The 12,454-nt window shown below is 39.4% G+C and overlaps 1 protein-coding gene across 2 annotated transcripts in view; it reads right to left on the bottom strand.

Annotated features, from left to right (window-relative positions):
* LOC126188908 (SIN3-HDAC complex-associated factor) overlaps positions 1-12,454 on the bottom strand; it is a 30,020-nt gene that overhangs the window by 15,704 nt on the left and 1,862 nt on the right. The window contains exons 1-3 of one of the 2 annotated variants that reach the window (XM_049930606.1): positions 1,984-2,093; positions 1,759-1,859; positions 1,076-1,229 (exon numbers count right to left, since the gene is read on the bottom strand). In XM_049930606.1, coding sequence (XP_049786563.1) covers positions 1,076-1,229; positions 1,759-1,832 — 228 coding nt within the window. In that variant the 5' untranslated portion in view covers positions 1,833-1,859; positions 1,984-2,093. Of the gene's footprint in view, positions 1-1,075; positions 1,230-1,758; positions 1,860-1,983; positions 2,094-12,454 lie in introns of those variants that run through there. The other variant, XM_049930605.1, reaches the window with a different exon arrangement.

Genomic DNA, 12,454 nt, shown 5'->3' with positions numbered 1-12,454 from the left:
GTCTTTATTCGCTGTGACATTATGCCAAATCTATGATGTGACTAGAATTGCTGAATTTAAATGGCACAAAAAAAATTAAGCACTCAGTAATGCATCTTGAAAACCTGAACACAGGTGAGTATAGTAAATTCTGAATAACTATATGTGTGCAAGTACAGAAATTTAATGTCCACAATTAATCAAAATTAGCAGCTAAAACAATAGACTCCACCACTGCCCATCACAATGTCCCTACAGGAAAACTGCTATGAATTCAAGAACTGAAAATAAAGTCCAGGATGTGTTGGTGGCACAGGGGTATGGTCTTAGCACTTCACACCAGTATCTGAAAACAACAAGTGCCACTATGCTGGTCATGAGCTGAAAAGAGGTGACACTCCAGAAATTCTTTGTGCACGTAACATAAAATGGCTGATTAGCGCAACCCCAGTTCCAGAGAATAAAATTAATTTACTCTATAAACAACACATAAGGAAGGGGTTACTTAAGACAAGATTGGATAACTGCTTGCAGCTACAAGACAAGAAAATGGGCAATGAGAACTGGCAGTACTTAGGTGCAATAATATTTCTGTTCCAATCCAAATGCATATGCCACTTTCATGCAACAGAGTTGAGTATGTTAACTGATTACATCCCAAATAATGTCCTGTCGACAGTACGGTCATCACAGAACACGCACAAGCTCTGATTACACAAGGATGAGAATGAAATTGGCCATGCCCTTTTCAAAGAAACTACAGCAACATTTGCCTGGAGCGATTTAGAGAAATTGCAAGAAACCTACATCTAATGGGTGGACAGATATTTGCACCATCAGCCTCCTGAAGGTGAGTCAGGTGTGCTAACCATTGTGCCACTTCGTTCAGTAAGTCACAACTTGTTTCGTTTAAAACACTCACTGGTGAGAGAACCCAACTTGCACAGTTGCTCCTGTTATGTCACTTCTCTTAGTATGGCAGCAAATTAGATTTACTTGAATAATAATTATAGCATACAAATAAACTTAGCTCATTTAAAAACAAAGTTAGGTACCGGCAAACAATAACAGACAAAGTCATTTTCAATAAGCTTACATGTCTCCAGTTCCGTTCACTGCCAGGTGGTAATTTCTTCCATCTCTTAACCAATAACACACATGCATTGCATATCTCTCCTGAGCGACGCTCATGGAGTTGGAAACAGTCCATAAAATCATCTTCATATTTTTTGCTATCTGTAAACCGTGAACTGAAACGATAGGAATTAACAATTATCACTTGGGTATAAATTTTCAACAACACTATAAACGCTACATACATTCCTTTGTAAGCACCACTTGTCACGTTTTACACACACACACACACACACACACACACACACAAACAAACAAACAAACAAACAAAAATGGTTGGGGGGGGGGCTCCCAGCAAGATAACTATGCACTAAAAGGAACCTTATTAAGTGACTTGTAAAGAGCTTTTCATACAAACCGTCCTATAATTTCAGAAAATGTTACAGCGTATATTCTAGGCACTTCTACAAATTTACGTATTTTGGCTTCATTTATTGTTAAGACTTGAATTGACTGCCTGGATGCTATCGTCAAAAAGAAAATGTTTCAGCTACGGAGTCATAACATAAATATTGAAACACTTCACGACGACGTAAGCTATAGCTTTATATGCAACTGTACTAAGTAACTAACATCTGCTTATGTTTATGGCGGCAACAGTTCTAGTGTCAAGTTTATTAAATGATATCTAGTGGTTCAACTTACCTGCTAGATTTTGCTCTGCAAATGCAACAGCCCGTGGAAGACCTGTATACCTTCGGTTTATGAAAGCTAAACATTGTCGATACTTCTTTCCCCTCAGTTACCTAAAACACACAAGAGTAAGCTGCTTAGCGTCTGTAGCTTGTGCGCTCATTGGCGAAGCTGCTCCATCGCTGGTGGTTCCCGGCAGCCGGCGAAGTTCTACATGCACATAACAAATCAACTAACACAGTTCCAAGCAGGTACTCTAAACTATCGGGTCATTGGGGCAGATTCACTAGATCGTCATGTCCGCAGGACGCCGTGGTTGTTTTGAGCAATCTTTTGTTGATACAGGCGGCGACAGCGGCGGTGGCAGCGTTGCCGGTTTGCTCGCGCATTGACCCCCGGCGACCAGTCGACCGGCCTTGGGCCCACTAACATGGCAACATGGCATCGGCCGTCGTTGGCCGCGAGCACGTACGCAGCCGTGCGCTTGCAGCACACACAGCCCAAGGCGGGAATCCGTTGCGATGCGTACGCTCACTTTTCTTGATCAGGTTTCAATGCTGTAAATCTGTACACTACTATTGACAGGGTGGAATACAAAATTTAGAAAATTGCCTCTGTAGTGCAGCCACCAGCTTCACACGTCAATATTAGATATAATCCGGTATATTCAGCCATCAATATCTCGTCGCCGCTGGCTACGTGATCAATTGCGTCGTAAGTACGTCCATCCTTACGTATTACTTTCTGAAATACACGAATCGTTTACATTCGCTCTTTTTTTTGCTGGTGATGAATTTGGCTATTGTCGATGTTTATGCTGGTTTCTAAAAATCACCTACCGTGACCCTCCAAAGAACTGTTCTGTAGGGGGGAAAAAAATCATCCTGGAATACAGGGATAATAATTTAATGGCGACGTCAATTACTGGTGCTTCATTTCTTGGTCGATCAATTTAGCAGAATATTTAACAACAGCCACTCCAATCTGCCGCTCTATTTAGCTGTGCTAAAAGGTACTGATTTCCTTGTACAAAGTTGCGCGGGACTGCTAATTGGCGGAAGGGAACACAGTATCTGACCGATGGCTGAGGAGACATCCCGTAACCTTTATTCTGAAATAAAATTGGGTGCAATTCTATTCCTTCAGCCAGAAACTAAATGATGCTACAATTACACAATAGAAAGTTTTTTCTGAAAATAATGTGCACACTCAATCTCAGTGAAGTATTGTCCGTAGACTTGTTCAAGCTAATAAATCCTGCACAACCTCTCAATCTCTGCATCACTTTTAAACATGTATGCATTTGAATCAATGTAATTAGTCTGTAAATTATTGATTTATTAAATTGTGCTTAGTTGCGATACTGTTAGAGACATTTCTGTGTGAGTCAAATATACCACTAAATTCGTCTTCAAAGTACCATAACGAAATTCAGCGACAATCAAAGAGAACTTTCAAAAACGGGAGTGACTGGTGGATTTCGAAATGCACACACCGTAATAAAACCGTCAATTATAGACGTGTTGCTCGGAGTTACAACGCACTCTGTAGCGAACAACTGTTATGCAGACATGGGTTCCAGAATGTAAGTGAAACAAAGGTGATACAGTTTGACGTCTGAAACATAAAGGAATTTCGCTAAATTCTGTGTGAACTGAAGTATCACACAAACCTCTTATTATTTTCTCGTACTTAAGAATTATGCGAAGACGGCATATTTCGCGGAAGTATTTTGGCGACATGTATGTGTTTAGTTTTTAGATTAAACATTTTTCTGAGGGATAGATACAAGTTTTAAGTTGCTCACATATTTTCCTCATGTCGAAACTGAGTTCCCACTCCACATCTAATTTGCAAATGAAGGGACACGACTGGCTAGTTTTCGGACGGAACTGAATAACAAACAAAAGGTTTGACAACGCAACGCGCGTGCGTTCGGAAGTATTCAACGTCAAAAAGCAAAATTTTGGGTCTCAGAAACGTTAAAAATGTTCGCTAACCGACACCACGAAACACACTTTTCCCATTATTATGTGCAACAGCGTCGTTACAGAATCAAACTAACTTCTCCCATCTATCTGGGGTCATAGTACGCCTGACAATTTTATTTCGACTATTCCATTACCAACCTTTTCAGTAACTTATTGGTTTCCTAGGTATGCTCAAAAACGCTTCAAAAATTTTCTTTTCATGCATTCTGACAAACTGGCCATCATGCGAAAGCCTTGGTATATATTTAACAATGCACTTCGGACAGGCAAACACTACTTTCTCCCGAGTTATACGAAATTAGCTATCAATGGCAAAATTCAACTATGATGGTAGGGATTGGATGACAGCGATGACGGGCATCGGCGAGAGACGCCGGACGGAGATCGGAGAGAAGGCGACCGGCGCACACCTGTTAGCGGCGGGCAGCCTCCCAGACGACACGTGCGGCGGCCGCAATCGATGCTGCAGCCCAGCCACCCCACTCTCGCCCCCCCCCCTCCCCCCCACACGCCCGGACTCGCTGGACTAATCGATGCGCTCGCCACCCCCTGATCAATGGCTCCCACAACGCCCATATCCTCCCACTCACCACCGGAGCGATGCTGTGCCTGCCCAGCAACTGCGAGACTGGGCCACACCACTACATAAGCACACGTAACCGATATCATGACAACGGTTTTGGCAGCAGTGCTGTGCTCAAACAAGTGGCTCTTATCAACCAACAAAACCATGGCTTTCAAATTAAGAACGAAGCAATTAAGAATGCAGCAATTCACAGAGCATGACCAAACATTTTATTGGCTTTGGGTAAACAAGTATGTCACATATGGTAAAACGAGAACTTAAATATGAGGTGAAATGGCAATAATTTACAACTCAGGTAAGTAACAAAATAGTTGTGGGACCCCTATCAAATAGAACTAATGAGGGATACTGAATGTATACAAGGAGAGCAGCACAAATGCTCAAAGGTGTATTTGACTCACAGGAGAGAGTCACAGAAATACTGAAAAACTTGAACTGGCAGAACCCTAAACTAAACCATGAAATTTCAAGAACATATTACGTGATAGATCTAGGAAAATACTACAGGCCCCTATGCAGGGACCATCAAGATAATATTAAAGCTAATTACTATGTCAGCATGTATTTGTGCAATTATTCTTGGTGCTCTCCATACACGAATAGAATGGGAAGAAACGTCAACATGTCGCAAAATTGGATGTTGCCATGTGATTTCTGAGCTCAAACAGATCCTTGGACCTGTCATAGATTGTCCACTAAATGCATCAAATTGGGTCAAAATCCCGAAGTTAGTGCCAAATGGTATTTTTAACAAAATTAAATATCACCTCCACTGACTATAACATTCCTAGCCCCAAACGCTCTTTGCCCTGCTGCCTCTCTTTAGGCTTGGTGTCCTCGGTGGCTTCTGCCATTCTTCTACGATAAAATGTCCTGTTTCCTCCATAATACCCTACCCCTTTCACCAACCATGGTAAGGCTGCATTCTGAAACCCTGTCAGATCTTTAGTTGCTACCAAGGGCTCGTGTGTGTGTGTGTGCTCGCATGTCCCCACCACCACAAACATGAGAGATATTACCAATGAAGATTTAGGACACTCTACAACAAGGTTACCAGCACTTATCAACATAGCATACTGTCAAAACATACTACTGGAATCCTGATTGAATAACAAATTAAAATTATAACCCTGGATATTATGGCTGATTGATCACTTAACAAATATATAGATATGCCAGCCACCTTAAAAACATATTAAAATCTCCTACGCAATAGCTTACGCAGGTCAGTAGTCACATGAAATCTAGAAACACCTACCAAATTCATACCCAAGAAAAAATTAATGCATTACAGTGCAGTGCCGTATTCAGAATTGCTTTATAAATTATTACTTCTCATCATAGTGATCAGGAAGAGAAAGGGCAAGACTGCTCATTGGCTTCACTGACTGCAGCTTGCCAACACTCTATCCCACAGACAGATAACACTTTGCTCTGCTATGACAACAAATTGAGAGCACACCTTATGACAGCCTGTACCACTTTTGCTTCTTAATCTGTGACAGCATTAATTCCCCCCCCCCCTTTTTTTGCAAGGCATCCAATGAAATTGCACCATCTTCCTCCGCTTTCGTAGGTGGAGAAATATTCCATGATGGTCCAGTAGTCATTTGCTAGTGTGGACATGTTCTATATTTATCTCAAAATATATGGAGTGAATCTAAGCAGATGTGTAATTTTCAGGTACAGTAACAATTCATCTGTCACAGTGCCATAAAAATTGTAATTTTGCATGAACAGCTGGGAAATCATTAAGTATATGAATCTTGTGGACACATTTAGTGAATCCCATGAACTTTTGTGAGAATGCCTTAGTCTAGTGCAAACTACAACAGAGTTGTGGTGTTCAGCTAAAATGTTTTTCTTTTGTGTATATTACACATATCCATACAGACATTGCAACCAAGAGCTCTAGAACTTCCAAACCATTTTGCATGGCTGTTGATCAGTTAATAGCCACAATATGCAGAGTGAGGAGCTGTCTACCATAAAGTGAGGAAGCTTTATTCTAAATGGGCACCACACTTCCAATATATGAGCAAATGGTGCATGTTTCATGGTGTAAAGCTTTATTTGTAAAAATCAAAAAGTGATGCACCTGGTTGCGTGAACATCATCGCTGTTAATACACTGAATCGGATGTAATTGCAACACTATTTGATGCAAGTCACTAAGTAGGAGTACACACCTCTCATGACCTAGAAATACTGAACAGTCAGGAAGAGAATATCGAGGTTGCGGGGTGGGGGTTAACAACTAAATAAAACAAGCCCAAATGATATTGTACATTTTCAGAATGGAACTGGATAGTGGTGCATATATAATTCAACTGTAATTGGTTCTTTCTTCATGACATATTCCAGCACAGCAATCAAAACTGTATAATTACTATCAACTTGCAGTTAGCTTCAAATTGCAGATTTTTTTCATCAATAACCACAATGTTTCTTCATGTGATTGGCTTGTTTCCACAACTGAAAATTCAGCTGAAAGGATGGCAATTTTCTTAGGATAGAAGATATTACATACACAAGATATGAGTAGAAACCTTATACTTTTATGCCTGAATAATTTGCTTCTTTCTGTACCATGGTGAGATTTTTTATATTTTTGTGGAGATCACACTTACTTCTTGTGTCACGGTCATAATATGCAGTTTGTTTTATAAACTGAATGATTGTTGTTCACGAAGTACATTAGCAAAAAATGTACTGCCACAGTATGGTGTGGATCCCCAGCTGTTTGAATAAATTTCTGGAAAAGCATTCAAGGGTGTGCACTCTACTCATAATTCTGATAATCCTTTTCTGTTCAATTAAGACTTAAATATTGGTTACCCTAGAATATGAAGCCGAGAAGACAGAATAGAAAAATCCACAGTATGAAGCTCTGATTGTTTCCAGACACAAACAAATGCAATCAAACAAATGGCATATGCTGCTGAATTCGGTCTTTATATAAGCTGATGATGTGACCTGAAGAGTTTAGGTTGTTATTAATATATAATCCCTGTTTTTTATTTGTGGTTTGAAACTGAATGAACTAAGTCTTGTTAACACTTAGGAACAGACCAATTGAAGTGAACCAATTTAGAGCCTGTTTGAATATACTGGCCTCGACTGCAGTTGGATACTTCATCAGTCATAACGGTTGTGTTGTCTGCAAATAGGGTGAAGTGTGCTTTTTGGCTCACACATCATGGAAAGTCATTGATAATGACTAAGAAAACTAAGGGACAACACACAAGCCCTGCAGTACTCCACATTTCATTGTGCCACCATCAGTGCAAAAACGGGCCAGTGCTGAGTCTTCAACACTACCTTCTGCTTTCTGTCATCTAGATATGATTCGAGACACAACCTTATTTTGCTATTTATGCCACAGTGCTCAGCCTCCTTCAGCAGAATTTTGTGATCCATACATACAAAAGCTTCAGACAGATCACAAAAGATTCTCCATCTGGTGACAGCCTATTGTTTATAGATTCAAGGAGTTGGTTGACAAAAGAGATGTCCTTTAAGTTGAAATACCCTTTTGGAACCCAAAGTGATTTTCATTAAGTATATTATGTTTATTAAGATGGTCCACAATTCTCTTGAACATAAGTTTTCTGGGATTTTAGAAAGTGAAATAGGCTGGCAGTTGGAAACTGCAGCTTCATCATCTTTTCTCGACAGCAAGACAGCAGTTTAATGATTGCATATTTGGGTCTATTAGGGACAGTACCTCGGGTTACAGACTCACTAAATATGTAACAAAGAACTTTAAGAACAAACTGGGAGTAGTGTTTCAGTACTTCGATATATCAACAAAAATAATCAGTTTTTAAAAATATAATGTAATTGCATAGATAGAATTTACTCATCAAGTGGAAGTAGGAGAAAACACACATAAAGATATTGAAATTGGCAATCTTTTGGAACCAGTGACTACTACTTCTGGCAGAAGGTTGAAGTAGGAAGAAAGTGGGGTGAAGGAAAAGGATTGCCGAGGTTTAGGAAATGGGAAGAGTTCGGAAAAGTCACCAACAACCCTGAATCACGGGAGACATACTGAACGGGATGAGAAGGAAAGACCGATTCAGTCTCTCCTGACCCTGGGTTGTGGGCAATTTTTCCAAACCCTCCCAATTTCCTAAAATCTCACCTGTCCTTTTCCTTCACCCCTCCTCCTTCCTCTTCAACCTTTCCACCATATGAAAGAGCCACTGGCTCCAAAAGCTAGCAAGTTTCAATATCTTTATACGTATTTGCTCCAGTTGCTTCAGTAATTAGATAGGTATACTATCCACAAGTGGAATTTTTGTTTTTCATTTGGCTTATTGCCTTCTCAATCTCATCTGTTGTGATATAGGGTATGTGGGGTAAAGATCCATGTGGGTTAAAGTCCCACACCAAGTTTCATAATTGACCACCACCAATTGAGAAGTTGACATCGATATGACAGGTTTATCTTACTGTAACTTAGTGTTCCATGCAAGATCTCCCTGGCAGGTTGCTCCAGAGGTGAGAAAATGAGGTAAGTAGTTGTTTTTATATCTTTTCTGACGGTTTGCTTGCACATAGTGTAAGAAGAACTGACAATTTACTCACTGATACTACTGCATTTAAGCTTCACTTTTGTGTGGACATGACTGTTCCAGTTAGTCCCCAAACTCAACAATGGTGCATTTGTCAGAAAATGGCAAAATGAGCCAAATCCCCAAAGGCGTTCTGCGATAAATGCTCACAGCTCCCGCAATGTGACAATTCTTCAATGATAATTCCCACTGATGATGACATTCAACACACACTATGCAAGATTATATCACTTGAAGATGTAATTCCACTGTCTAAAATAATGACTAAGGGAAAATGTTCTGCAATGCACTGAAACATGTACTTCTAATGTTGACACACATTAAAGAATGAGTAGAAGAAGGATGCATGAGAAAAGAAAAGCTTGCTACTGAGACGGAAAGACGTGCCACAGAAAGAAAAAAGCTTGCTACAGAAACCAAACAACATAAGCTAGACTTCATTACATCAATGCCAAAAAAGATAGAAAACAGGTCAAGCAGCCAGTTGGTTATTCTTCAGAGTCACATCACAAGAGTAGCTCAAGTATAGGTATGGGATTACAACTTGGTTAAGAAGTATCTGAAGAAGAAGGAGGAGGAGCAGTCTAGAACTTCAAGGAAGAACCAAATTTATCTATCACTCAAGAACTTCACTGTAGTAAAAGTGCAGGGAAAAACCAAAAACTCATTCTGGCTCTTTTTACCCAGGGTAATACCAATAGGAAGGCAATGAATCTGTGGAGGGGGAAAAAAAACCTTGGAGCCTACAAATTTACTGACACACAGAAAGAATCATTCATTGGCACTGATGATGTGATACTGAAACTGTCGAAACCCTCAGGTATGAGGATGAACACAGCATGGTTCAACAATGCAATAACTTTTTTTTTTAGAGGACCTGACAAAGTACAATGTTTAGTAGGCATCTAAACAGCTTGGCCACAGTAATTTAACTCTTTCAGGTTATCTTACTAATCCTCCCTGTTCTGTGGTGGGTTTTTTAGAAACTTCTTGGCTTTAATCACGGATCCTTTGCATCCATTTTGATCTACCACTGTTAAGAAATGGTTGTTAAAGATATTGGCAACTACTTCATCTTCATTTACCATGCTTCCATCATGGCAAACTCTAAGCTGTCTGTATTCTCTGATTTTTTCAGCCTTTCCTTTGCCACCTTCCAAACTGTTTTTATTATTTGGACTGCCTATTTCAAATTTAATAAATATGCTCTTGCATTTGTAATCACATTCTTTAGGATGCTAAAATATATAATTTAAAGTGTTCTCTATACTGAAGTTAATTAGGATTTCTGAGTGAAGTATAAAGCATTCTCTTTGCTTATAGGATGTTTTGATTACCCTTAGTAAGCCACTGTATCCTACAATCACTCAGTTTGGTACTTCCTTAAATTCTCAACAAGGGTAAAAATTTCATTCTGGAATAAGATAAGCAAAATATAGTATTTGGGCATTGTTTATTGCCTCACTGTCATTAACACCAATATGAGACAACCAGTCCAGTTTGTTTCTTTGACTCATTATATCCTGGTGAAATATACTAAGTTTATTTCCTAAGCTTGTTATTCTGATGGCATTGTTCTGTCATAAATTGCAATTAGAGATTATACAAAGTGTACACGCAAGCATCTGACTTAGGTTAGCTCCAGAACTGACGCAGGGGACCAAAACTCCCGTAGAGTAGTGAGTTTCCTTATTCTTTTGCTGCTTCTGCCTGTGTCTGTAGTAGTAGTAGTAGTAGTAGTAGTAGTAGTTGTTGTTGTTGTTGTTGATGATGAAGATGGCGGAGGCACATCAAGTAGTGAAAGGTCTTGCTCTGCTGAAGATTGTGGAGGGACCAATACCGCTGAAAGATTTTGAGCAACTGATGTTAGGTCAACAGCAGATGAAGCTTCTGAAACTTCAGCTGATGAATGCAGGTCAGTTATTGTAGGTTTGATGGCTGCATTTCAGGACTGCAAGATCATTGTTGCTGCACCTGAAGGTTTTGGTAGCGTTCCTACAGACTCTTCTGTTATTTACCTCTGCTATTTCTGTGCAGACCATGTTTTGTAGAGAGCTCTTTTACAGAACTGTCAACTAGTATGAAAGTTGCAAAGAAAAATAATTCACAAATTTTTTGGAGTGTCCTGTTAGTTAGTGTTTCCGATTTCAATACTAAAACAAGATTTTTCTATTACATCATGCCTCCATTTAATAGCTATAACAAAAATGATAATAAGTGGATTATTTCAAAGTTTATTTTTCAAAACTCTCATTGTCAATCTACTATCATTACAGTACATATTATTTACACCCCGTATCACGATACATTGGCTTCCAGACTGTATAAAGCTTTGACAGGTCTTTAGAATTTCAGATGCAGAAGCTCCTGGTCAGACAGTGCCAGCTATGTCAAGTCTGTTAAGTATTACAAAAAAAAAATTTGGTTGTTCCTCTTTCATGGCTATCTGCAAAAACATAATTGTCATTTTTCTTTGATACATGGTGATACATACAATCTACTTTTTCATCCACCTCTGTTCAAGATTTACCACCACCCTCCTAATCACCAGTTTTTCTTATCATTTGTTTTCCTTCATATTTACTGTCTTCATGGACAAAAGAACCAAATTTGTTTCCTGTACGCAACACAAATTTCTCTGTTCTCTGTACTACACAAGCTGTGTTTTTAGGCCTAATGTACCTTTCCTGCAGGTTTTCCCCACATATTCATCACAACTGAGTTGTGTTAATACTCATCTAACATTCTGCAAAATAATGTTCTATTGCTGGAACATCATTTATGAGTGCTTTTATCACAAATTCTTCCAAACCAGCACTGGGTTTCATGCAGTATCAGCACTTTTTCCCCTCCTTGACACTCTAGTGTTCAACTGAGGTAATTCTACTTCTGCGAACCTTTGCACTCAAATGACAGCCTAGTTCCATACTATCAAGTGTTAATAATGGCACATAACACAAATGCATTTAACATTGTTAGTACATTTAATCAGTCTTAAGACTTCGTGTTTTGTTAACTTCAACTCCTGCGATTTTCCAACCAAATTTCTCAGATGCTTGAGTAAGCTCCTTATTTTTTAAAGAAAATTCTATACGCCTAACTGGATCACTATTTAAACTGTTTTTGCCTTCTGAAAGGTGAAATCCTTCAAATTTCTAAAGTGGAGTTTGGGGAAATATTGAATGTCATCTTTTTCCGGACTTCTATCCCATATCTTCATGGGGTTGGCAAGTTAATTACTGGAGTTGACAATGTTAGTATTAGAGGGGGGCTGGATACTCCTTCCTGTCACCACCCTAAACCCCACCTTCCACCATCACATGGAATTCATGTACCCTATCTGTCTGCATCTGGTGTTACCAGAATGAAAACATGCAAACATTTTATAAATGTTTGCCGATTGTGTAACCAAGTCAGGACATGGGCAATAGCCTGGTATTCACGTAGTTGGATATGGGAAACTGCCTTAAAGCCACATTTGGACTGGTTGGTACATCAGCTCTCATCATTAATTAGCTGGACAGATTCGATCCAAGGCCAGTATGCCTCCCT

Source organism: Schistocerca cancellata, chromosome 5, assembly GCF_023864275.1.
Source record: "Schistocerca cancellata isolate TAMUIC-IGC-003103 chromosome 5, iqSchCanc2.1, whole genome shotgun sequence".
Classification (NCBI taxonomy): Eukaryota; Metazoa; Arthropoda; class Insecta; order Orthoptera; family Acrididae; genus Schistocerca; species Schistocerca cancellata.
The sequence above is the reverse complement of the archived record's forward strand: the minus strand, read 5'-3'. Positions and strand labels throughout refer to the sequence as shown.